The 23,436-nt window shown below is 35.8% G+C and overlaps 1 protein-coding gene across 1 annotated transcript in view; it reads right to left on the bottom strand.

Moving 5' to 3' along the window:
- Nucleotides 1-13,143, bottom strand: part of LOC129261070 (3'-5' exoribonuclease HELZ2-like) — a 102,895-nt gene extending 89,752 nt beyond the window's left edge. The window contains exons 1-5 of the mRNA XM_064099269.1: nucleotides 13,103-13,143; nucleotides 11,191-11,239; nucleotides 10,281-10,478; nucleotides 9,024-9,084; nucleotides 7,103-7,254 (exon numbers count right to left, since the gene is read on the bottom strand). Of these exons, the coding sequence (XP_063955339.1) occupies nucleotides 7,103-7,254; nucleotides 9,024-9,084; nucleotides 10,281-10,478; nucleotides 11,191-11,239; nucleotides 13,103-13,119 (477 nt within the window). The 5' untranslated portion in view covers nucleotides 13,120-13,143. The remainder of the gene's footprint in view (nucleotides 1-7,102; nucleotides 7,255-9,023; nucleotides 9,085-10,280; nucleotides 10,479-11,190; nucleotides 11,240-13,102) is intronic.
- Nucleotides 13,144-23,436: the final 10,293 nt, after the last annotated feature.

Here is a 23,436-nt window from a genome sequence, read left to right as displayed (position 1 = left end):
GATTTTTTTTTTAATGATAAACACAGAAAAACAATTTTGAGAAGTATTAATAAAAAATGCCGCCATTATTTAGCAATTTTAGAGCTACATGTACATACATGTACATTTAAAATTGATAACCAAATTTTCATACTACACATAAAACAGCACATGATTTTTTTTTATGAAAACTTTGCAACACTTAAATCTAAAACTCAAATTCAAATTGTTATTAATTGTTTTGAGCAATGCATTGTGGGTGATGTGCATGCCAACTAAAATGAATATCATATCAACACTTGATGGCCAAGATCTGGGTTCGGGGACAAATAAGACCGTGGGTTGTATCTGGTTTAATAAATTACATCATTCTCATCTACTTTCCTTTTGAGTCTCAAGACCAAATTCACAATGCTCAGATAAGTGGTCTAAAAGTTACTCATTCTTTATTTAATACAATTTGAGATGGTGGCAAATATGCCCATAGATTGTATACTGAAGGCGGTACTATTCTACTACATCAGGGATTCTCAAATGGTGGCGCGCGTGGCGCACCGAGCCTTGCGGAGTGGCGCTTGGGAGCGGTATAAAAAAAGAAAGAAAGTAAAAATAAAGAATTGGGGAGGAAAATAATGTATCTACCAGTAACCTGGGCTGGAAATAGGGATTTGGTGATCATTTTAATTCAAAGAGAAAACAATAACTCTTTACTTGACACTTAATTGCTCATTTATTTCTTCAAATTTTGTCCAATTTAGCACTCGATAACCCCTTTTCTCGAGGATCGATGGTGTTCTCCTTTTAATTCATTCTATGCTGTACAAAGTTAATGTGCCACACAAGTGATTTGAAAGCCCCGTTTGTAGGATTTCTATTTCTACGGCGAGTAATTTTGCATTTCCAGAGTATACGTTTTGGTTAAGAGTAAAACATCAAATAATATGATATAAAGATTAAGAATTTGGGACATATTTGTAAAAGTGAAATATGCTCAGATGTATTGCCTGCCCTGATTGCCTGCATGCACTCTTGCTTAACACGAACTGAATGAATGATACTGCATGTGAGTTGTAGAGAGAAAGAGGGGCAGTTTGGGGCGTTAGTGCAGTGCAACGCATGATTTTCAACCCTTGCAAAATCGGGGAATGTAACTTCAGCCAGTGGCGTACAGATGGGGGTGGGGATTGGGGGCCCCCAAGTGTTTCACGGCCAAGAAAAAAAAGGTAAAAAGGAAAGAAAAAGAAAAAGAAAGAGAAAGAGTGGAATACTGTATTATTTTCTTAATATTATGTCAAAATATAGATTTTTGTATTAAAAAAAATCAACATTTTTGCCTCAGCTGCCATATCTAGCCCCCTCAGTTTTTTTTACTCATTACGCCACTTGCTTCAGCCAATAGATCTGGTGCAGAACAGTCTGAACTAGTAGTATCATTGGTATGTTGTGAAAAAGTCACTGATCATTTTTCTTCTAATAAATATTGTGTAGTTTGTTGGCATTTGTACTTCTTCTGTAGATATTAATTAGAGTCCCTCTGGGCAATTTAAAAGGCCTCATATTCCAAAACTTCTGGGGGCTCTGCCCCCTACCCCAACCAGGGGCCTCTGGACCCCTCCGCAATACTTTGCTGGTTGGCGTAATGGATAGTGGAGCATTACAGATTCTAAACAAGAAATGTGGAGCTTCAAAAAAAGTAATTGAGAATGGCTGTACTACATTCAAATAAGGTTATTCTGAACTCACCCAAAACATTTTGCTGTTAAGAAAATAAATTGTGGAAAAGAGAGTTCTCTTTGCAGCTGAGATCATTACACAGTAGTCACTATAAAGAATCCATACATAGGTGCTTCGGTTTTGCATGGGTTTGACCATTCAATGTTTTAGTGGGGAATTCCAAATACTACTGGGGAATTCCACATTTTGTGAATCTATCTTTTTCCTTTAATATGAATATTGCCCAATGACTGTTGTAAATTCTATGGTATTGCACAATAATGATGAGTTCTGGCTTGAGCCACGTCATGAGTAATGTACATGTATACTCATGCTTCCGGCATGACTCACAACATGAGCTTGAAAAAAAGCTCGTAAGTGGAGAAATATTACCTTATTACCCTTTATAATATTGTTCTTTTTTATGAAATTTGATGAAATTTCTAGTATAGAGCAGGTCCAAGCTATTTGACTTGTGACGTACGGGACGTTTAAAATTGTATAACATACAAAATAAATGAACAACATAGAATTTTTTATGGATTTTGGAAGGCCAGTTACATGTATGCCCTCTTTATTCAGTAAAAAATTAGTGATCTACAATTCCATTAACGATGTAATATTTTAATTACTATGCACTGTGACTTACGGGACCAGACAAAAGCTGTTTAAAAAAAAAAAGTTTGTCATTAAAACTCTGTGAATTTGAATAAGCTGGAAATCTCTCATTATCATGTTTTCATCTTGTATCTTATCAAGTTTCATTAGCCATGAATGAAATGATAAAACTCATTGTTAATATCATGTAATAGCTCAAAATATAAACATCTGCGCTGTGACGTACGGGACATTTGTCCATGTGTAAAACAAATGGGGAAAGTGAAATTTCATCAAAATTTATAATTAACTTGATGTAAACCAAAGTAAGTTGAGTTTTACATGGATTATTGTGATTGATGTATATTTCTATAATAGTATATGATGAAACAAAACACTTTATGACTTTATAATCATGAAAGATTTAATCAATAACATAAGACTATGTTAACAAGTATGCTAATATGCACCCTTGTTATCTATTATAAATCATAACTTTATTATCAGCCTTTTACCAATATTCAACCACTGAAATAATTATATAATATTGACTGGCCTTGAGGGGAACATCAAATATGTCACCCGCAACAGAATCATATTGGCCCGAGTCTTTAGACGAGGGCAATATGGTTCTTTTAAGGGCGACATATTTGATTTTCCCGAAAGAAGAGCCAATCAATATTGTTATTATTACCTAAGGCTGTACAATGTGTAATTCAAGCTACTATTTGCAGGCCTCTACAAAAAAAAATTCATCACTTGCCCTGTCGGGCAAGTGATAAAAAAATTTGCTTGCCCGATCGAAAAAACTGCTTGCCCAATTTTTTTTCAAAAATTCTTTTGCTCTTGATTATTCTTTTCTGTCCTGGCTGAACTTGATTTACTGGCGCTGCCCTTGGCATTTCTTTTTCTTGACTCTTGTTCAAGTTGTTCTGGTCGCCGATTACGACGACAAAAGTCGCCTATTTTAGTCTGACGACTCATTGTTTATTTGATTTGAAGTTGAAGCCGAGTCCTGGCCAGGGTGACCAGATTTCACAAAATGAAATACAGGACAATCGACAAAAAAAAAGATTAAGAAAGAAGGCTACACAGTGTTAGACTTGTGAAAAAAATATACAGAATTGGAAGGGAGGGTGAACGAAAGAATGAAGGAGAGAAAGAAAAGAGATGAATTGAGAAGAAAGAAAAAATGAAGGGGAAAATGAACGAAATAATAAAAAATATAAGTTCTAATAAAAGGATGAGAGAGAGAATAAAAATAGATAAAAATGTTTGTCATTCTTTGAATTGAATATAGAAAGAAACAAAAAAAGAAAAGAAGGGAAGATTAATAAATGTGTGAAAGTCAAAATAAAGAAGAGAAAGACAAAAAGAAAGTAAGAAAAAGTGGAGGAGGAAAGAAAGAATGAAGGAAAGAAAATGTTTCCTTTATTCTTGGAAAGAAAGAAACAAAGACAGAAGAAAACAGGAAGGAAGGAAGGAGGGAAGGAATGAAGGAAGAAAGGGAAAGAAAGTATAAGGGAAAAGAAAAAGGACAAAATGAAATAAATAATGAAAGAAAGAGAGGGAGGAAAGAATGAAGGGAGGCCAGAATGAAAAAAAAAATAATAATAATGGAAGGAGAGAAAGAACGAAAATAAAAACGAGTGGACGGGAGAAGGAATTAAGGAAATAAAAAAAGGATATGTAATAAAGAAGGCAAATAAGAGAAAGAAGGAAAGAAAGAAAATGAACAGAGAGAGAGAGAAAAGATCAGGAAATAAAAATAGATATGTAACAAAAAAGGGCAAGAAGGAAGGAGAAAGAAAGAGGAAAAAGTTCAAACTTCAAGCAAATAAAAACAATCCAATCATATAACAAAAATCCTAATGATATTTGGTGGTTTTTTTTAATATATTTTTAAAATAAAAATAAAAAAATGAGTAAAATACGGGACGTCTGGTCACCCTGGTCCTGGCCGAGTCAGTCCGAAGCTTGCATGCATTCAGCGCGATTAAGCTCGAGAGTCGACTGGCTCGCGATCGCTCGTGTACGTCCGTACATGTACTGTAGCGCCGATGTATTAGAGCATGCGCTCAGAGGGCGAGAGAGGGGTTTCCCCAGCTAGCTCCTTCGTCGATTAGTAGCGCATGCGCAGTGTAGTTTAGAAAGTAAGATGGCAGCCCCCATCGAACGGGACCGCTGGCGATAAATTGGCGCTGATTTGACATGTTTCCACTGTTTTTTTACTGGTATGACATTGTATGAGAGATAATTGGCCGATAATTGCAATTTATCAAAAAATTATTAAACTTTACAGTCAATTTATCTTTTTCATTTTCAAAACAACCACTTGCCCGACCGGGCAATTGACTTTGAAAAATGCTTGCCCGCACGTCATTTTCACTTGCCCCGGGCAAGCGGGCAAGCGGGTTTGTCGCGCCCTGATTTGGAACAATTTACATGCCTGTTTGCTCATCACTCTTTCTGATTTCAGGTTAGCGAAGTAACCCTTAATAAGCAATTGTGACGTAATTGTTACATTGCAGTCGCGCATCATGCATGGCGTGCACATACACTCAACGCGTAGAAATCTTGCGCTTAGGTTACGTTTGTGTATGCACTGGCTGCGCCGCTCATTATCTACAATGCGTTTGTTCACAAACTGGTTCCAGCCAGATTTCTCAAATACTGAAACTAGCGATCAAAATCGGCTCCTACTGCGCAAGCGCACTTGCAGAAATATGGCCAATATTGCCCTTTGTTTTGTACAGGATTCCTAAGGGCAAAGCCCGGGGAGGGCAACATGGCAAATGTTTACCTCGTCGGTCTCGGATTGTAAGTAGCGAGCGAAATATGACTTTTATTTATCTGCTAAAATACCTTGTATAGGTAATAATATCATTTATCTCAATTTTATCTTTGCTCCTAATTGAAAAATAACCCTAATAGAATTACATAGAAATCCTATGTATAAATTATGGTGTGTCCCATATGTCACACATTTGTCCCGTACGTCACAAAGCTTAATTAGCTGATATAATTAAACATGAAATTCAGTAAATTCACTTCAAAAACTCTCCAAAGTGTGAAGAAATCTGTTCAACTTTTCCTTAATTAGAATCTAAAAAAACACATGCTAAATTGTGACGTACGGGACACTGCCTGTTGGCCACTAAAACTTAATTTATTAATTTTCAAAATCATTTTTTTTCTCAAATGTTTGCATTAACTTAGCACAGCAAGTCCCAACAGAAATATTTACAAATATATAATTTGCATTATCTGCAGATCAAAAAATATGATGTCCCGTACGTCACACTTATTAATGATTTCTTAGAATCATGACCTTGGCATTCATTTACTTTACGTTTTCAGAAGAAAAAAAATTTATGGCAAAAAACTTCAGAGTATAAGCTTTAAATTGACATACAATATGTTAGATTTAGACAGATTTAATTTTGGCTTTAGAGGAGACAATAGCTTGGACCTGCCCTATATTACATGTACATGTACGCTTGTATGGTTTTGTTATAGTTCAAATCAATTTCTTGATGAGGTGGACTTAATTTTACAAGTGATACCCAAGATAACCCTCGCTAAGCTGTGCTTTTTTGGTTGATCAAAGAGCAAGGCAAGAAGTACATGTAAAGGTGTTAATATAAAACTTTTTGGTCTACACACTTTTTATAGTGGCTTTACATGTATTTGAATATATGACAAAATATGAAATTGAAATTAATTTGTATTGTATTTTTTTGACAATTTCTCATTGCTTTTTTACTTTATCATTTAATTTTATTTATGGAATCGTCAGGGGCATTATTCCAATAATAAACATGAATGAGATTTTTTTAAATAAGAAGAATTGTGAATGTAATCAGTCTCAGTCAAGCAACAATATTTTGACTCAGCATGATTTGTTTCCAACTTCAAGAATTTCAAGCTCATTCCTTAAATTTTGAAGCACCACTAGTGTATGCACTTGAATTTACAGAGTGTACACAAGTGTGGGCAGTAGCAAGAAATCCAGAGGGGTGTTTCAAAAATAACCCTAAGTTAACTGATCAACTTGACCCCCCCCCCAATCTTGTGATTATGATATTCTAAATGTTAAATTTTTTGACCGCGCCGCTCACTGACTTTTTACTTTTGAGTCTTGCACATCTTTTGAGACCAAATTTGCGATGCCCCGGGGCATGCAGTTCCGAAATTACTCTCAACATTTTTCAAGAGCATATCAAACCAAACATTGCTCCAAAAAGTAACTTCATGCACTAAAGTCAAATAATGCAAATTGTGTTTTCAACCAAATATCATTTATGATTACTTTTACTTTTGCCAGTTTAAAAAAAACAAAGCAATACATATGTAATCAGTCTCAGTCAAGCAATATATATACAAATACATCAGGAATTAATTAAATTGGGGTAATTTTTTGTAGATAATTGTTTGTTATAAATGTATATTTAACACTCAATCTAATTGATTAATACACAGTACCATGCTTCTCCTGAGCATGACCTGACCAATATGTTAACACGTTATATTCATGTACCGCACGCAACTGGGAAGTTGGTGTGATTATTGAAAGTCACACTTAAACCTTGGTGAAACACCCCCCCCCCCCCCCCCCGGCTCTAGAGATGAATTATAATTGGTTAAACATCCTCGGGTTCCTGCAAATTCTGAATAATTGTACACTGTAAGAGATTCATTCATTTACATGCAGATAAATTGGTATTTACAAAAACAAATGTATCACATGAACAAACAGAGGTTTATACATGTACATAATGTAATTTAGATCTAGTCCATATTTCGTATTTACCATTCTGTCTATTTCCAGATTGCGCAACTCAGAATTGTATCTCCTCAATTTGCCAAGCGAAACACTGGTGGAAGATTCACTGTATTTCATCAATTCAATCTTCAAATTTGCAATGAGTCGGAGGATTTTCTTATTACCCAGGGCATCAGAAACTGTTGAAATAATAAGAAAACAGTTTGACCATGATATACATGTAGAAGAAAGACAGTCTGCATATTTCTATTTTTTCACACTTTTTTTTTGGGGGGGGGGCTATGGTAATCTAGGAATCACTATGTTTCCAAATACTGTCAGTGCAGAAATAAAATTTACAAATCTCCACATTTGGGGGAAAAGTAACATTATCCTTCAGGCAAAATAACGTAACTCAATTTTTCATGACTTTCATCTATTTTTCAGGTACGGTAAAGATCAATCAAGGTTAACCCTAGAAGGACTGGGGGACATGATGACCCCCCCTCAATGCTTCGCGCGATATTTCCGAAATGCAAAAAATAGCGCCGCAAAATTTATAACCTTTTTCTTTCAAGTCTTGCGCAAATTTTGAGACGTGACATACATGTACAGGTATAGCATCACAATGCCACATGACTTTTTACAAGACAATGTCATTGCCGAAAATTGCTCATTTTTATACTTTGTGTACAAAGTCTACGGGAGATGAAATTCATAAAAGGGTGATTATTTTTCATAATAATTGTTCTGCTTCATTAATTTAGGGTTTAATTTAGTTGTTAAATTGTCTGTGATAATTTCAATTGGAAAAAACAATAAAAAACAAGGAAATACAAAAGAAACTCTTAAAACAACAAAATACTTAGGAAAAATTTGCTTTTACAATTTATTTTGTGGATTACAAAGATGACATCTGGAAAAAAAAAAAATTTGAGTTGAAATTTGGTGTTAAATATGCAAATAATATTTTCACAAATACAAGTAAATTTGCATATCTTATTCATAACAAGTAAAAAATTATTATTTTCAATTTTTTTTTAATACTGGCTTGTAGTTAATTTGGTAAGAATGTGCATGCCAAATTTTGGCGCGATCACGCGAACGGCAGCTGAGATCACAAGGGGGCCATGATGGCACCCCCCCCCCCCCCCATCAATACATCTCAAATAGCCAAGTCCTTTTAGGGTTAAGAAAAACTTAATTCCATGGGTTTCGATGATTGGCTTTATCAAGCTTCTTTGACCTTAATTATGCGACATCATACTGTTTCAGGAGAGTTGTGATTACATAGGTTTGTACATAGAAAAGATTTATCCTTTTCTTGACTTCCAGATTATAATGATTTTTTTTTCTTCAATTTGCAGAGGAAAAGGGCATTGACAATTATTCAGTGCTCGATTAGATGGAGACCTGCAGCTCTTGACTATGTTTTATGTGATTTCTTTGTTTGGCTCTTATTTGGCCTAAATTGCTATGTCTGGAAAACCTGTTACACATAATCTAAATGCAGATATAAATAGAAAGTTGTACCAAAGAGTGGGAAATAAAACATTGTAAAAACTAATCCAAAGCCATACTAGGTTTCATCAACATGATCATGCGGGAATATGAAGTGTTAGAAGCAAAGAAAATAAACTACGTAATCTGAATTTTAGGTTTAAAAAAAAAACAGTTTTGTTGTATAAACCTATAGAATCACAACGTTTCTAACACAGAATGATGTCAGTCTTGAGGCTGTTGAAAAGCACAATAAATCCTATTCTCATAACCTGATTATTGGAGCTATCCTCAAGCAAAATACTCAGCTGTCAAGCGGCAAATATACATAAACCTTTCACTACCGTGTTTAGGGGGGGTTCTTTAGCTTTTTTAATTGGTATATGCTTTGTCAATTTCATTTTAAGTCCAGTCTGGGTCTTTAATAAAAGCTTTGAATCTAACAATTATTGAGAAAAATCATAAATACCTTTCATTAAGCTCTGAAGAGCTATCTCAAGAAACTGCAGTCCACAGGTATCTTGATCAGCCTATAAAACAAACCATTTAGATTTATAAATAAACAACATGTTGGGAAAAGAAACACGAGCAGACTCTTTTTGCTTCATGTCCATGTCAAATTACAGATATGAAAAAAAAAACAAGTGGAACACCTCGGGCAGTCTCACCTGCATTGCGCGATTCGATATAGCAGCAATGCTGACTTTGAAAACAACTATTGAATAATTATTCACAAAAGAAAACATTCATATGATAATAAAATACTATCCATTGATACAAAGGACCTTTGACCATGATCATATGACTCAAGATGTATGCAAAACAATCATTCAAAACTTGATTACCCTTAGACGTTTCATGAACAAGATCCATAAATTTTCTAAGTTATGATGCCAATTCAACAAATAACCCCAACATGGCCAAAGTTCATTGACCTTTAATGCCTGTTGATCTTGGTCATGTGACCTGAAACATGCACAGGACATTCAGGGATACATGGTTGCTCTCATGTCCAAGTTTCAGGAACTGGATCCATAAACTTTTAAAGTTACATGTATAACAGTTGGATACGTAACCCAACATTACCAAAGTTTGTTGACCCTAAATGACCTTCGACCATGATCATGTGACCTGATTCTCCCACAGGATGTTCAGGGATACTTTATTGCTCTCATGTCCAAGTTTCATGAATTAGATCCATAAAATTTGTAAGTTATGATGACAATTCCACAAATACCCCCAACGTGGCCAAAGTTTGTTGACCCTAAGTGACCTTTGACCTTCGTCATGTGGCGTGAACTCAGGCAGGATCTTCAGTGATACACCATTTACCCTAATATGTGTAAATTTTATTAACTTTCTAACTTATGAGGACATTTCAAAAACTTAACCGTGGTTAGGATTTCAATATTGTTGATGACGTCGCAACCGTTGCCAAAGTCGGAAAAGCGGCACCTATTGTCTCGCTCTGCTATGCACACAAAACAAAAATGAATATAGAATAGAATGCATTCTTCCTAGGCCTGTGACTGAACTCTCTTTGGTATGCAAGTCATGACACTCTCAAAAGACCTGCAATTTTTACTGTCGAGATTTTATTCCCGTCTATGTAAGTTTAGCATTAAAGTTTCACATATAATGCCAACCAACGATACACAAACTTATATGTACAGCACTACAGCTAGCTTAGGGTTTACAGAGGTAAAGGAAAGAAAAATTTCCTTACGTAACGTATACAAGCTTCTGCATGTAAACAATAGAGACGATTCCTGTTCCTACAATCACTTAGATATCCATCTTTATCCAAAACATTGTAGAGCTGGATCCCTCTGGCAGAAAACTGAGCAGAATTGATGTAGTTCTTCTCCTGAAGCAAGTCATACGCAGTTCCGTGTAGGTGCTTGATAAAATTGAGAATACACCCCTTTCATTGTAAGAGAAACAGATTAACATTTCAATTATTATTCACATACGGTAGTTGAAATTGTGAGAATGTTAATGATTTAAAACTGATTTGTAAAGATGTAATGAACTTAAGTCACTTTCAAATATGGGCATGCACTATCTTTTGACATACTGTAAGTGTTAATGTACGTAGTTGTTGAATATCAAGAAACAGCAAACATCAAGAATAAAGCAAATAATGCATAATTTTGCTTTAATTTGGGCTATTTTTCATGAAGCTTGTCAGAGCACAGGCAAATTACATTCTCTGATGGTTTAACTGTTAAATAGTAAGAGAAAAGTTGCCCTCTACCAATCAAAAGCAAGGATATTCTCAGACAACTGATGATTTGATCAGAATTGATAATTTTCATGAAAATTGAAATATTACTTTGGTCTGTGGAATTCTTTGATCTAAAGAAAAAATGATAAATTTAATGTCATTTCCCTTTTTTCATCTGCACCTTTTATGCATATCCTCAAGAACCATCATTCCCATTCCTCAAAAACTCTCTTGTCTCTCTCTCTCTCCATAGTCATTATTTAAGTATGAAAATGTGCAGCTTCTTCTTGTAGGGGAGCGTGTCATATTCTTGTAATCCCCCTTCCCTCCCACTCTTTCTTTCTCCCTCTTTAAATTTTCTCTCTCTTTCTCACATATAAAACATTATATATACAATAATCGTTCTTGCCTCTAAAAATGGGTTATGATGCTGCCTCCACATCCAGACTATACTATCCCTGTATTTCAAGAATTAAGAACAAACAAAATACAAGGTGTTCATGCATTGCAGGTTATATACAAGTTTATCACAAAAGTAGGTCCACATCAATAGCTGTTTTCATTATATGCAATGCTCTATGCTGGTATCACATATTCAGGTATCTACATGTACACTGCTCACTGCAGACCAAAATGACTCAATCTAAATCTCAATTTCCTTTTTTTCAGCAATGTTAATAGTCATGGGGATGTATTATTAAAATAGTTCCAGCTGAACCTACAATCATTTATCCTTAGCATTTAATAGTTTCTTATTTTGACATCACAGCATGATGAAAAACACCCATAGCCCAATATAGGCCCATCTTCATATACAGTGTAGTTATAAAATAAAAAAATGTAAGATCCGGGCAGATAATACATTTACTTCAATGGGGCGACTAAGGTATTGATTCATACCAAATTTGTGCCGTGGGTGTTTTCCATCATGCTCAGACATAAAGAAGGATGAAATGTAAAATCTACTTTCATGATGTAGTTGTAAGCAGGTACTTTGAAATTTTGTCAGAATATAGAACTTCATAGGAATCGTGGGATTTGAGGGTAATGAAATAATCAATTGAATGTGATATATTTAAATCTTAAACTATATACATGTAATTTCCTTTAATGTAACTTTAAATTAAAAGTGAAAAATTTAAAGTGGCCATCAAATAAGATTTGGCACCCTATCTCATTTTTCTTCCAGTATCCTCCTGATTGTCATTAGTTTTGTTCTTTCTTTCCTCCACTTTGGTCTTCGTTAAACTTGTTTTTCTTGTGAATGAATGGAGAGACTGACAACCCACAACATACATGTACATGTACAGGACTACAAGAGGCATAGAAATGCAAATCAAATACAACAGCAAAGTAACATCGTGCACACAACTTTCAATGCATGCAGTAATCACTGTTTAAACAAGAACATAAAACTATGCAAACAATTGCACCAAATAATTTAGGCCTATAAAGAAAATGCAAAGGTTGCTTTAAACTTCTTGATTTGAAACCATAGTTTCCAACTTTCCATGCATTACTCATAATGCCTCATTTCTGTATAGTATCAAGAAAGGATTAAGAATACCACAACAATCTACCTTCATACTTGTTGCCATGGTTTGGTAATTTTCAAAACTAAATGACATATATGAAGTCCTCGTAGTCATTTCATAACAATTACTAGTCTTTGAAATTATTAAAGGTTTAAGGACAAACTGTCCACCCAAACAAAAAGTTTCATTGAATAAAAAAAATCCAACAACCATAACACTGAAAATTTCATCAAAATCCGATGTAAAATGAGAAAGTTATCACATTTTAAACTCTCGCTTTAATAATTTCACAAGATAGTTATATTCACATCTTGGTTGGTACACAAATGAGGGGATTGATGACGTCATCCACTCACTATTCCTTTTTTTTGTATGAGATGGTTACAACTGGCATTTACATGCACATGTACCTTCAATGGATCCACTGTTAATCTCTATTAAGCATTGGACTCAAACCATAACAAAGATCTTGAATTGTTCATCCTGTAACAAAACATTTACATTTTATTTCATAGAGCAGAGTAATTGCAGTTTTCAATTTCAAGTAAGACATTTATAGAAACCAACCAAATCCCTCTGATGGGACCTAATGCTGTCTGCTATATCCTCTTCTTTGGGGATACTCCTCATTATCTGGAATCCATGTATTCTTCACATAACCATCAGGAAACACAACACAACCTGCAATATATCCCTAGATTTATGCACATATGTATCCTATTCATCACAACAAGACTTTACAAATTGTAGAATTCTTAAATGTAATTTTGATATGGTTCTACTTACATTCCTTCCCAATCCATAGTTGTCCTTTTTAGTTTAACCAATACCTGTTGATGAGAAGAAAGAGTAAAATTTGATAAAATACAGGGCAAGGAATAAGCCATGTTGAAATTAAATGCAGAGCAACTTTTTGCAAATGAGTGTAAATTACCTTTCCTCTTTTTTTCAATTGGATTGGTACTCAATTGTTTGGTTGGGATTTTTTAATAACAAAGCTTGCCTGGTAAAAACAATTCATAAGTTGTGATCAATTAACTCAATTTACAATAATAAAAGCTTCTATTACTTTGTCCAGTTTAAACTATTGACTATCATTTGACTCATTGTCAAATATGTAATCAATTTTCTTGTAGGCCTTTTTAAAGTAAAAATCATACATTACACCGTGTTTTCTTTAAAATCAATTTATCACAAATACTGTAACCCATTTATACTGTCTTCTTTTGGGGGGGGGGGCAATTCAAAATTAATTGTATATTACATGGCTCATGAATGCATGAGTGTCGAAGGCATATAGAATAAACTGCAACTTATATAATTCATATAAGGTCACATGTCATGAGCTGGTACCCCAAAAAGGGTGGCGGAGTTACATTTTTCAATATGTTTATAGCGAAAAAATGTTGTAGATCACCAACCCCTGGTCCTATCAGCCTACATGTAGTTGATATCTCATTTTAAAGCTTAACAATAGAGCTAGTAAATAGTGTGCAAAATACTTTTTCAAAGGGGGCTCACAATAAAAATTGGCAGCATTATGTATGACCTAAGGTAGGGGGTGGCAGAGCAGGTGAATCAGGAGGCAGAGGAGGAGGCCGAGTAGTATAAGATTCCAGCTCGGCCAAAGATTGCGTGATCTCCACAAAAGTTTGCGTAATGGTAGTGTGTGACATGATCTTCTCGGCTGTACAGAATCTTATCAATGTAGTAGTAAAATTTAAAAATTGCTCTAATTAACTAAATATGGACCCCAATCTGCTAATTTTATATTCACATTGACTCTTGTTGGATTCTGATCATATACACTTTAAAAAAAATTGTTATGGCAATAATTTATATTTATGTATTCTATTGGTTTTTTTTATCAATATGTATTTCTTTGTTTTTCGCCTTTGTTTTTAATTGGTTTTTTTAATGGAAATCGTTGCTGACATTATCCTGATCATAATCGAGGCAAAATTAATTGAGTTCAACCAGTAAAAGTAGAAATAATGATACACTTGTACAATTATGGCTAAAAACATAATTTGCACTGGATTTGTACATGAATTGTACATGAATGTGACAAAAATTATGGTAATTAATCAAATTCCATTAACTTTAAGTGGGAGTATTTCTCACTATAAAGTTTAAGGTTACCAGTGAACTACAGTGTATAAGGGTTCTAAGAATATGCCATGTAAGTTCTGAAGATATTAATCTTGTCTAATTTTACACTTAATTTCAATCAAAGGAACCATTTTGAGAAAAACGCATTTGAAAATTGTCATTTACAATATCGTCTATGGTGAACTTGAACACCAATTGGGCAATAATGCTAAAACTAAGGTGATATTTGATGAAAAACCTGTATGAAATGAAAAAGGTTGTTGGTACCTACATATTATATGAAAAAATGTGAATTTTGCCCATTTTGATCATGTAACCCAAATTACAACACCTTATGACATGCGACTATTAATAAGAAAAAGAAGTGGACCCAGAATCGATCCCTGGGGCACTCCAAATACGATTTCAGACTTGGTATCATTGACAGTAACAAATTGTTTTCGATCAGCCAAATACATTTTTAAACAAAATTCTAAGAATACCACAGCTTTCTAACTTAAGTTAGATCTTTAAGTATTTAGTGATCGAGCATATTGAAAGCTTTACTTAAATCTAAAACACACCAAAAGTCTTATTTTCTTAAAATACAGTGTATATCAATAGCTGATCAGTAATTTTGTAAATTTTCCAACTTTTCCCATAGAAAACATACATTGAATTAGTAATTTCAAGTAACATAGATTCTCTAATCACAATATTTACCATGCGAAGATGGGTGCGATCAGAAGCTAATACCCGGTATTATCAAGAATACTGACCTAATGTAGGCCTATCTTTACTTTACTTTTTGTATACATGTTTTTGTGCATTCATTGAGGAGGTTTGGAGTAACTTTACAATCCAATGTCATAATCGATTATGAGAGCATGGATACACACAGTATTAACGTTAGCATTAGAACGAGACATCACACACACACACAATACATTGGACCCTATATCTCACATAGGATTCTAAAAGTAAGCCGGAAGTTTGATGAATTTTAAGAAAATCTTTTGTGTGATATGTTTGAATTTATGAAAAGTGTTTGGTAATACAGTCCAACAACATACAGTGTTTTGCGTGCCGTTGGTGTTGGTGATGTTGAGCAAGTCAAATTAGCATGTATGTATAAACACAATCACGAACTAGCAGGAATAGATCTAGAATCTACATGAAGGACACCCGTTACATCTGGAAATCTGGCGCCTGGGCCCGGCCCTAGTACGGTTGCAACCTTGACGGGGATTAAGTGGATTACATGTAGCTTCGTAAACGGACCTGGTCCGTAAATGTGCCTGTTTACATCACAGCATTTTTCCTCCTCTCTCCGGATCGCGGACAGACGGGTCGAGCTCAGACAGAAATAAAAGAGTGGGACATGGGACCGAGCAAATTAAACAATTACTATACAATCACTCATCTAGCTTTTTGGATGAATGTATTGAATATAGGTTGGTGATTATTGTACAGAAATAATTATGTCTTTATAAAATATTATCTTTTACTCCACTCCCTGTATACTTCTCTTTCCTCTTTTTCTCCTTCCTCTTCTCCTCCTTCCTCTTCTCCTCCTTTTTCTTCTTCCTCTTCTTTTCCTTCTTCTTCCTCTTCTCCTTTCTTTTCTTCTTTTTCCTCTTCTTTTTCCTCTTCTTCTTTAATATCCTTCCCCTTCTTCTTATTCTCCTTCTTCCTTTTCTCCTTCCTCTTCTTTCTTCTTCCTCTTCTTCTCCTTTCTCTTCTTTTCCTCTTCTTCTTCTCCACCTCCTTCAGGGGTGTGAGTGGTCACAAATAAAAAGATCTGAAAAAAGCTGAAACTTGTAGAAAAAGTCTGAAATAGAAAGAGCTCCCATACTTTTTTGTACAGAGGAAAGCCAAAAATAAGCTGAAATTAAGCTGAAAATCAAAACGAAAAAAATCTGAAATCAGATAAAAATCTGAACTCTCACACCCCTGCTTCTTCCCCCTTCTTCTTCTTTGTGTATTACGATCGACCTCAAACACTGGTTCAATTGCACACAATATTTACATTGTCATCATGACTCAAACTTGCGTTGAGCGATAGGCTACGCCCACCGCTGATGAAGAGATGGGTCCCGTGATCCGAGCTCAGACTTCATGGGCTTAGGTCACTTGGATGAAATTGTGTTAATAGTTGGTTTGTTTTTTTTTCACTAATTATTTCACTGAAGAATTTGTGTGATTGATCACATTTGGGTGAAAATGAGAGAAAGGTATAAAGCAATGACCCAAGATTATAGAGCTATTTGAATGTTTTTCTTTCGCTTGCTTTTTTCATGCATTTATGTTATTTTATTTCATCACCCTCCTCTCTCCTGTTCCTCTTCGCCTTTCATTTTTTCTTGTTTTTATTCCTTTCCTATCTTCTCTTCTTCTTCTCCTTCTTATTCTTCTTCCTCCTCCTCCACCTTCTCCTCTTTTTTCCTTCTTCTTCTTCTTCTTCTTCTCCTTTGTCATCGTCTTCTTCCTCCTCCTCCTTTTCTTTTTTCCTTCACCTTCTCCTTCTTCCTCCTCTTCTTCTTCTCATTCTTCCTCTTCTTTTTTTCTTCTCCTTCCTCATCTTCTTCTTCTATTTGTTCTTCTTTTCCGTATTCCTCTCCTCTTTCTTCTTCCTTTTCATCTTCTCCTCCTCCTCCTCCTCTATCTCCTCTTCGTCTCTCCTCCTTCTGCTTCTCCATTTTCTTCCCTTTTTTCTTCTTCTCGCTCGTCACACTTTTCGCCTCCCCTTTCTCCGGAAATTTGTGTGCTATGAAATAATTTGTGACAGCTGGCAAAAGGACCGAGACGGGTTCGAGGAAGGTTTGCGTTTAAAATCGGTGGACCTATTTTCTGATGTAACACGAACAGGGGTCTAGATCTGGTTGCATGTCATAAGTTGGGTATGCAAAAAGGGTGGCGTATGAACAAATTTCCACGCAGTGCACTGTGGATAAATTGTAGCTACATCACAGCCCATTGGCCAAATTTGTTGTGTAAGGTCTCATTTGGAAGCTAGAACTATAGGCAAAATTTATCGATTAGATCAATACAATACCAGCAACAAAACTACAGCACATTAAGTTTGAAGTTACAGGGGTGGCGGAGCCGGTGGATGCGGAGCCGGAGGGTATTCTAAAAAGTCTTGTAAGTTTCCACTTAACTTTCCTCATAAGTTACCCAATTAATGGAGCGCTAATGTACCTCCAAATTCGTATTCTGAAAACTCTATTAGCGCTCAATTAACTCCCTTTGGGCCACTCCCCTACTGAGCCGAATTAGCCAATCAAATGCGCTCTTACAACGTAAAATTTTCTATTGTATTAGCGCGCAGTGTTTCTTCACTTTGCTGGCTTGCAGTGCAGCGCCCAGCTGCTGCAGGTGCACTGCGCCAAGATAAACAAAGACTTTTTTGCTGAAAAATAATGCTATAAGTATTTGCATCGGAGATTAGAGGTTCGTTATGTTGTTGAAGTTTACTGTTGTCTTGTCCCTTTCTCTCTCATTTATTGTACCTCTGTGCTTTTCTCTTTTTTTCGAACGCGTTCTGATTATCACTTCCACCTATTTGAATCCATTTGTAGCGTCTTTTTTTTCTTTTTTTATCTCTGTCTCGGGGCTCTGATCGGGGGGGTTCTTCTTTAACTTAATTCCTACTTATTTTAAAAATAACATACTTTTCATTTATATGAGAAATCTTTACTCCACCAAAATGCTGATTTGGATAAAAAAGATTTTAAAAATCAAACAAGCATAATATTAAAAAAAGCCGAAATTTTATTTAAATTGGATGCAAATATTATGACATTTAAGATTTTATAGGTGGGGAAAACGATGGCATCACCCACTCTTTTTTTTCTTTTGCATTTTATTCTATGAGAGAATATTCATTTAAATACTATAGGGGTCTATGCTTCTTTTTTTTTTGTCGGAAACAAGGTTTGATTCACCCCTGAACATTGCTGCACCTAGCGTGATTTGGCAATCTCATTATTGTCAAAATAATGTGCAAAAACAAAACACTTTATGATGCTAATAATAAAAGAAAATATAGAAAAATAATACACAATTTCTGTTTCCCTTTTCCCTCTTTACTAATTTCTTTATTACCAAATATAGGCCTATTCCTTATTTTACTTGTTTCTATATATACCACCTTCTTTCCCTTTGATACCTTTCTCCTTTATTCTCTTCCTTCCTCCTAATTTTGGTCGCAGTATTAAACCGATTTGATGATATTTATACGAAATGAAAGTAACATTTAGCAAGAGATGATAAGACTTAATGGAGCTCTTATCACCATTATCTTTCCCCACTGGAAAGTCCGCTAATTGAGCGCTATGAGACTTTTCAGAATACCAAAAGTCTTGTAACTACTCAATTAAGTCTTTGCGCGGTCATAACGCGTACTATTGCAAGTGCACGCACGCAACCCTGCCAAGTAAGGAAAGGGGCACTTAAGTGACTTTTCAGAATACCAAAATGCTAATTGACCGCTAATTGAGCTTTCAGAATACCGCCCCCGGTGGAGGCGGGAAATTATAAAATGTTGAAATGTAATGCTAAACTCATGATTTTTTTTCATTTAAAGCATTTGTTAAGTTAAATGTCACTACCGTACTTTAAAAGTAAAGTTCATTTATTGTCAAAAACAAACTTTTGGAACTATTTCAATGAACCTATACAATTAAATTATTGATCTGCCTAATTAATATACTCGATTAAGTAGGGAAAAGTTAGCCAATGTATACAGTTAAAAAAATTCCCCCTAATTTCTTTAATTTCAATATAGATTGGGTCTAATTTCACTTTAGAATTATTTAAAGACTCTAGGCATCACTTTTTTAAGTTGATATACATTCATAAAACAAGATATAGGAATGCAGGTAAATTATGTTAAGTTAGTTAAGTAAAATAACAATTAAAACATGTATTATTATGCCATAATATATTCTATTATGTCATAATATGTACACATATACATGTGTCTACTGACTTTCAGTCTCATATTTCTAGTCAGTTTAAATGCAAAGAACAACTAAGTTTTATTCAAATTTGATAACTTTGAAATATTCAAGAATTAGCTTACATGTGCATGTTAGCTCCAATCTGCAACCTATCTAATTAGTAAATTTTAGCAAAAAATTGTTAATTATTTAATTTGTAAACTTCATTTATACTATTTTAAAGTCTTGTATCATTGCAAAAAAAACTTTTTCTATTCATGGTGTAGTGAATTTGCAAGGAATCTAAGGGTGAGAGTCACTTTTTTGGAAAAAAATTGCATAATTAAACATCGTTAAAATTAGATGTAATTAATATGCATGCAATAACAGATTACCATTTTTTTTTGTTATGGATGTAAGCATTGATGTTCAAATGATACAACTGCAAAATACTAGGGTGATCCAATGTAGCATTAATATTTTACACCATTTTATGTGCAGAAGGTCCAATTTGAGAAAAATGCATTTAAAAATTCAAATTTACATATTGACGTCAATCTACATGTATTAATTAGATATAAATTAGTCATTTTAAGAAAAAATAAAGGCATTTTAGGATAAAATCCTCCATCAGAATGGTAATACCTAAAACATATAAAAAAATAACTTTTTTTGACCATTTTTACCCTTTTCGCAAAATTGGACCATCTTATGACATGTGACCATCTATTATTATCTACATGTAGATTCTACTCTACGATATTTTCTAAGGTCAACCCCTACACTAGCCTATCTGATATGCGCAGGGCTATAGTGGGCAAGTTACTGGTCGCGTGAAGCAGACTCACGGGTGAGGGCGAAGCCCGAGCGCCTATCATCACTGGTAAAGTCATCAATATGCATATACTATGGTTATCATATGCGTGACATACTTTTTATTATGCATCATTCATGAGATAACCCTTATATGGCGATCAACTGTATTTTTTAACCAATCAAATATGATTTTATGTGGGTTCATTCAGAAAATCGAAAATTTAATAAACCTTTCGTTTCCTCATATTACTTTAATTTTTTATATATTTGATTATTTATAATAATAAATACGCTTTTGTGTTGAACATTCTATTTTATTTAGAGCTCAATTGAACAATTATTTGGTTTCTCTCCGACATCTTGTACCCGCTTCGAAGTAGTTGCACCGGGAGTTGCAGTAGATTTACCAGGGATCGAGTGGTCTTCCCTGCGGCTGGCACTGGCGGCTTCTGTCTCACTGCTCCCACTCTCAGTCTCAGAACATAGAAAGTCAAACGACAATGGCAGAGCCTGGTATATTGCACTTTTTCCGAATCCAGTCGGTAAACTTACGAAACAATCCTCTCCATTAAGTACTAAACATATCGCTGAAGCCTGCAGGTACTTAAAGTCGTCTATTCTGAGCTTTTGGGCAGCATATTTCAAACTCTCTTTAATTCTGTCAGACTTGAAATCTCTCGCGAACGTCATTTTGAGCGAAGTGAGCTCATTAATATTCATAATACGCCACGTTCAAGCCTCATCGCTTTTTGGTCCGTGTTCGCGGACAGTTATATTTATATTGAAGCTTAGTTGGGGGTTCGTAGAATTTCTACGAACGGAACAAGGTAAATAATAGAAAATTAATTTTTCGTCTTCACCAGTGATAATAGTCGCTCGGGCTGCGCCCTCGCCCGTCAGTAGTTTGCCCACTGGCCCGACGCATATCGGATAGGCTACCCCTACACCAGCCTGATTTTGGCCTAATCGTGAAATTAGTCCTCTCTTCTTGTGTGTCGGTGTATGTGCACTCATTGTGTACAAGGTGACAGCCCACGAGACCGACTTTTTTTTCCCTTCAGCGGGTGCCACGGCCGAGTGGTTTAAGGCGCCTCGTTGCAGCTGCGTAACAGGTGCCTGTTAACAGAGGGGGGAGGGGGCAGAGCCAAATATTTCCTTGTAATTCCGTCTGGGGGGTGCAGGGAGGGAAGTGTACCCCCCCCCCCTCCCCCCCGCGAGAAGCTCGGAAGGTCCGACGTTTCTTTGAATTGTTCCTTATCTGCTCTCGCTCATCTTAATACGTCCTCTGCCTGTTATCGGAGGGGGGGGCAGAGTAAAATATTTCCTGGTAACTAAAGTCCAGAATCAGTGGCTTTGCTAGGATTTTATTTTAGGGGGCGGTAGTGAGCACGCGAAATGTGCGAAACACTTGATAATGAGCGCGCGAAAGGCGCTCCATATTATAAGGGGAGTTTCCCCCTCCCGCGCGAAGCACGAAAACTCCGACATTTTCTTCGAATTGTTCCTTGCCCACTCCTGCTCTTCATACGTTCTCTGCCTGTCAACGGAGAGGGGGGAGAGAAAAATTTTGAATTGCGGAATCGCCGACGTTTCTTTGCATCGTTCCTTGTCTGCATCCGCTCTACTTACGTTTTCTGCCTGAAATGGGGAGGGGCACAGCCAAAAATTTCCCGTTAACTAAGTCTAAAATTAGTGGCGAAGCTAGGATTTAATTCAAGGGGGCAGACAAAGGAACAATTCGAAGAAAACGTCGGAGCTTCTGTGCTTTAATTGCGCGTGAGGGGGAAAACTCCCCCATATACTAGGGAGCGCCTTTCGCGCGCTCAGTATTAAGTATTTCGCCACTTCGCGTGCTCACTACTTCCCCCTAAAATGGAATCCTTCTGGACTTAGTTACCGGGAAATTTTTTGGCTCCACCCCCCCCCCCCCGAAAACAGAGGACGTATTAAGATGAGCGGGAGCAGACAAGGAACGATTCATAGGAACGTCGGAGCTTCCACGCTTCTCGCGGGGGACACTCCCCCACCCTGCACCCCACCCAAGGGAGCGTGCCTCCCGTGCTCACTACCGCCCCTAAACTGAAATCCTACATGTAGCTATGTCACTAATTCTAGACGGAGTTACCGGGAAATATTTGGCTCTGCCCCCTCCCCCCTCTGATAACAGGCATACGCCACTGCAACGAGGCGCGTTAAACCACTCGGCACCTGATGAAGGAAAATAATTTTAAAAAATTAAAGTCGGTCTTGCGGGTCTTTGGCCTCACGGGCCTTCGGTCTCGCGGGCCTTCGGTCAAGTGGTCGGACCCCATGTACAAAGTCAGACAAAGTCAATAAGTGGAAAGAAGTCACCAGTGCAGTGCGTGCTGACAAAATAAACCTTAAACGGCAGTGATTAATGGACTGGTACTATTAAAAGTTGAGGATAATGCCCGGATTTAATATTATTAACAATAACAATAATAATATAGTAAAATATCAATAAAAGCAGTTATACAAATAAACAAATTAATGACGAAGATGATAAAGACCAAATACATGTATAATAATAAAATTAATATGGTCAGTTCCCCCAAGTCTGCGCACCCGCGTATCTGCGCGATTCTAGTAAAAGAAGATACGCAACGAGCACGAACTTTACACATGCAATACATAGACAGGTATTCATAGAAGAATCCGACTCAAAATGGTGGAAAAATAATGAATTCAGGGCATTTCATGTGACGGCCTCAAAATGCAGCCTTTGTGCGCAGACATGGGGTACCATTTTTTTTTCAATCTGAAAATGACTGCCCAAAGGGCAAAGGTTTTTTCAAGAAAATCTTATATTTTCTTTCATTTTTTAATGAGAAATTTGGTACACTTACTCTTGATAGTATAAGGAACCTTATTAACTGAAAGATTTTGTGAAATAAGAAGGAATTCATGTTAAATCTTAACTCAAATTGTTAGGTGCGCAGACTTGGGGCCCACCATCATAACTATATTAGAGTAATTCGCTTGTTCATATGTTTACCTGTTTACACGATTTATTTATTTTTGACAATAGAATATAAGAATTTATTACGAGATTAATCGCAACCAAGATCTTTGCTATATATGATATTATTATGTTCTCTTTTCGATCTTGTATTATGTTCTATATTGTATGTCCTGCCTCGGCAGTAATAATTAAGCCAGGACCTAGGCTTCTTTTACTTCCTTTGTTAATTGTGTTTGTAAATTACTATGTAATTGCTTTATTTTATGTCATCTGATCCTTTATGAATA

The sequence above is a fragment of the Lytechinus pictus genome, chromosome 5 (genome assembly GCF_037042905.1).
Source record: "Lytechinus pictus isolate F3 Inbred chromosome 5, Lp3.0, whole genome shotgun sequence".
NCBI lineage: Eukaryota > Metazoa > Echinodermata > Echinoidea > Temnopleuroida > Toxopneustidae > Lytechinus > Lytechinus pictus.
Note: the sequence above shows the minus strand (reverse complement) of the source record. Positions and strands in the feature narration are given on the sequence as shown.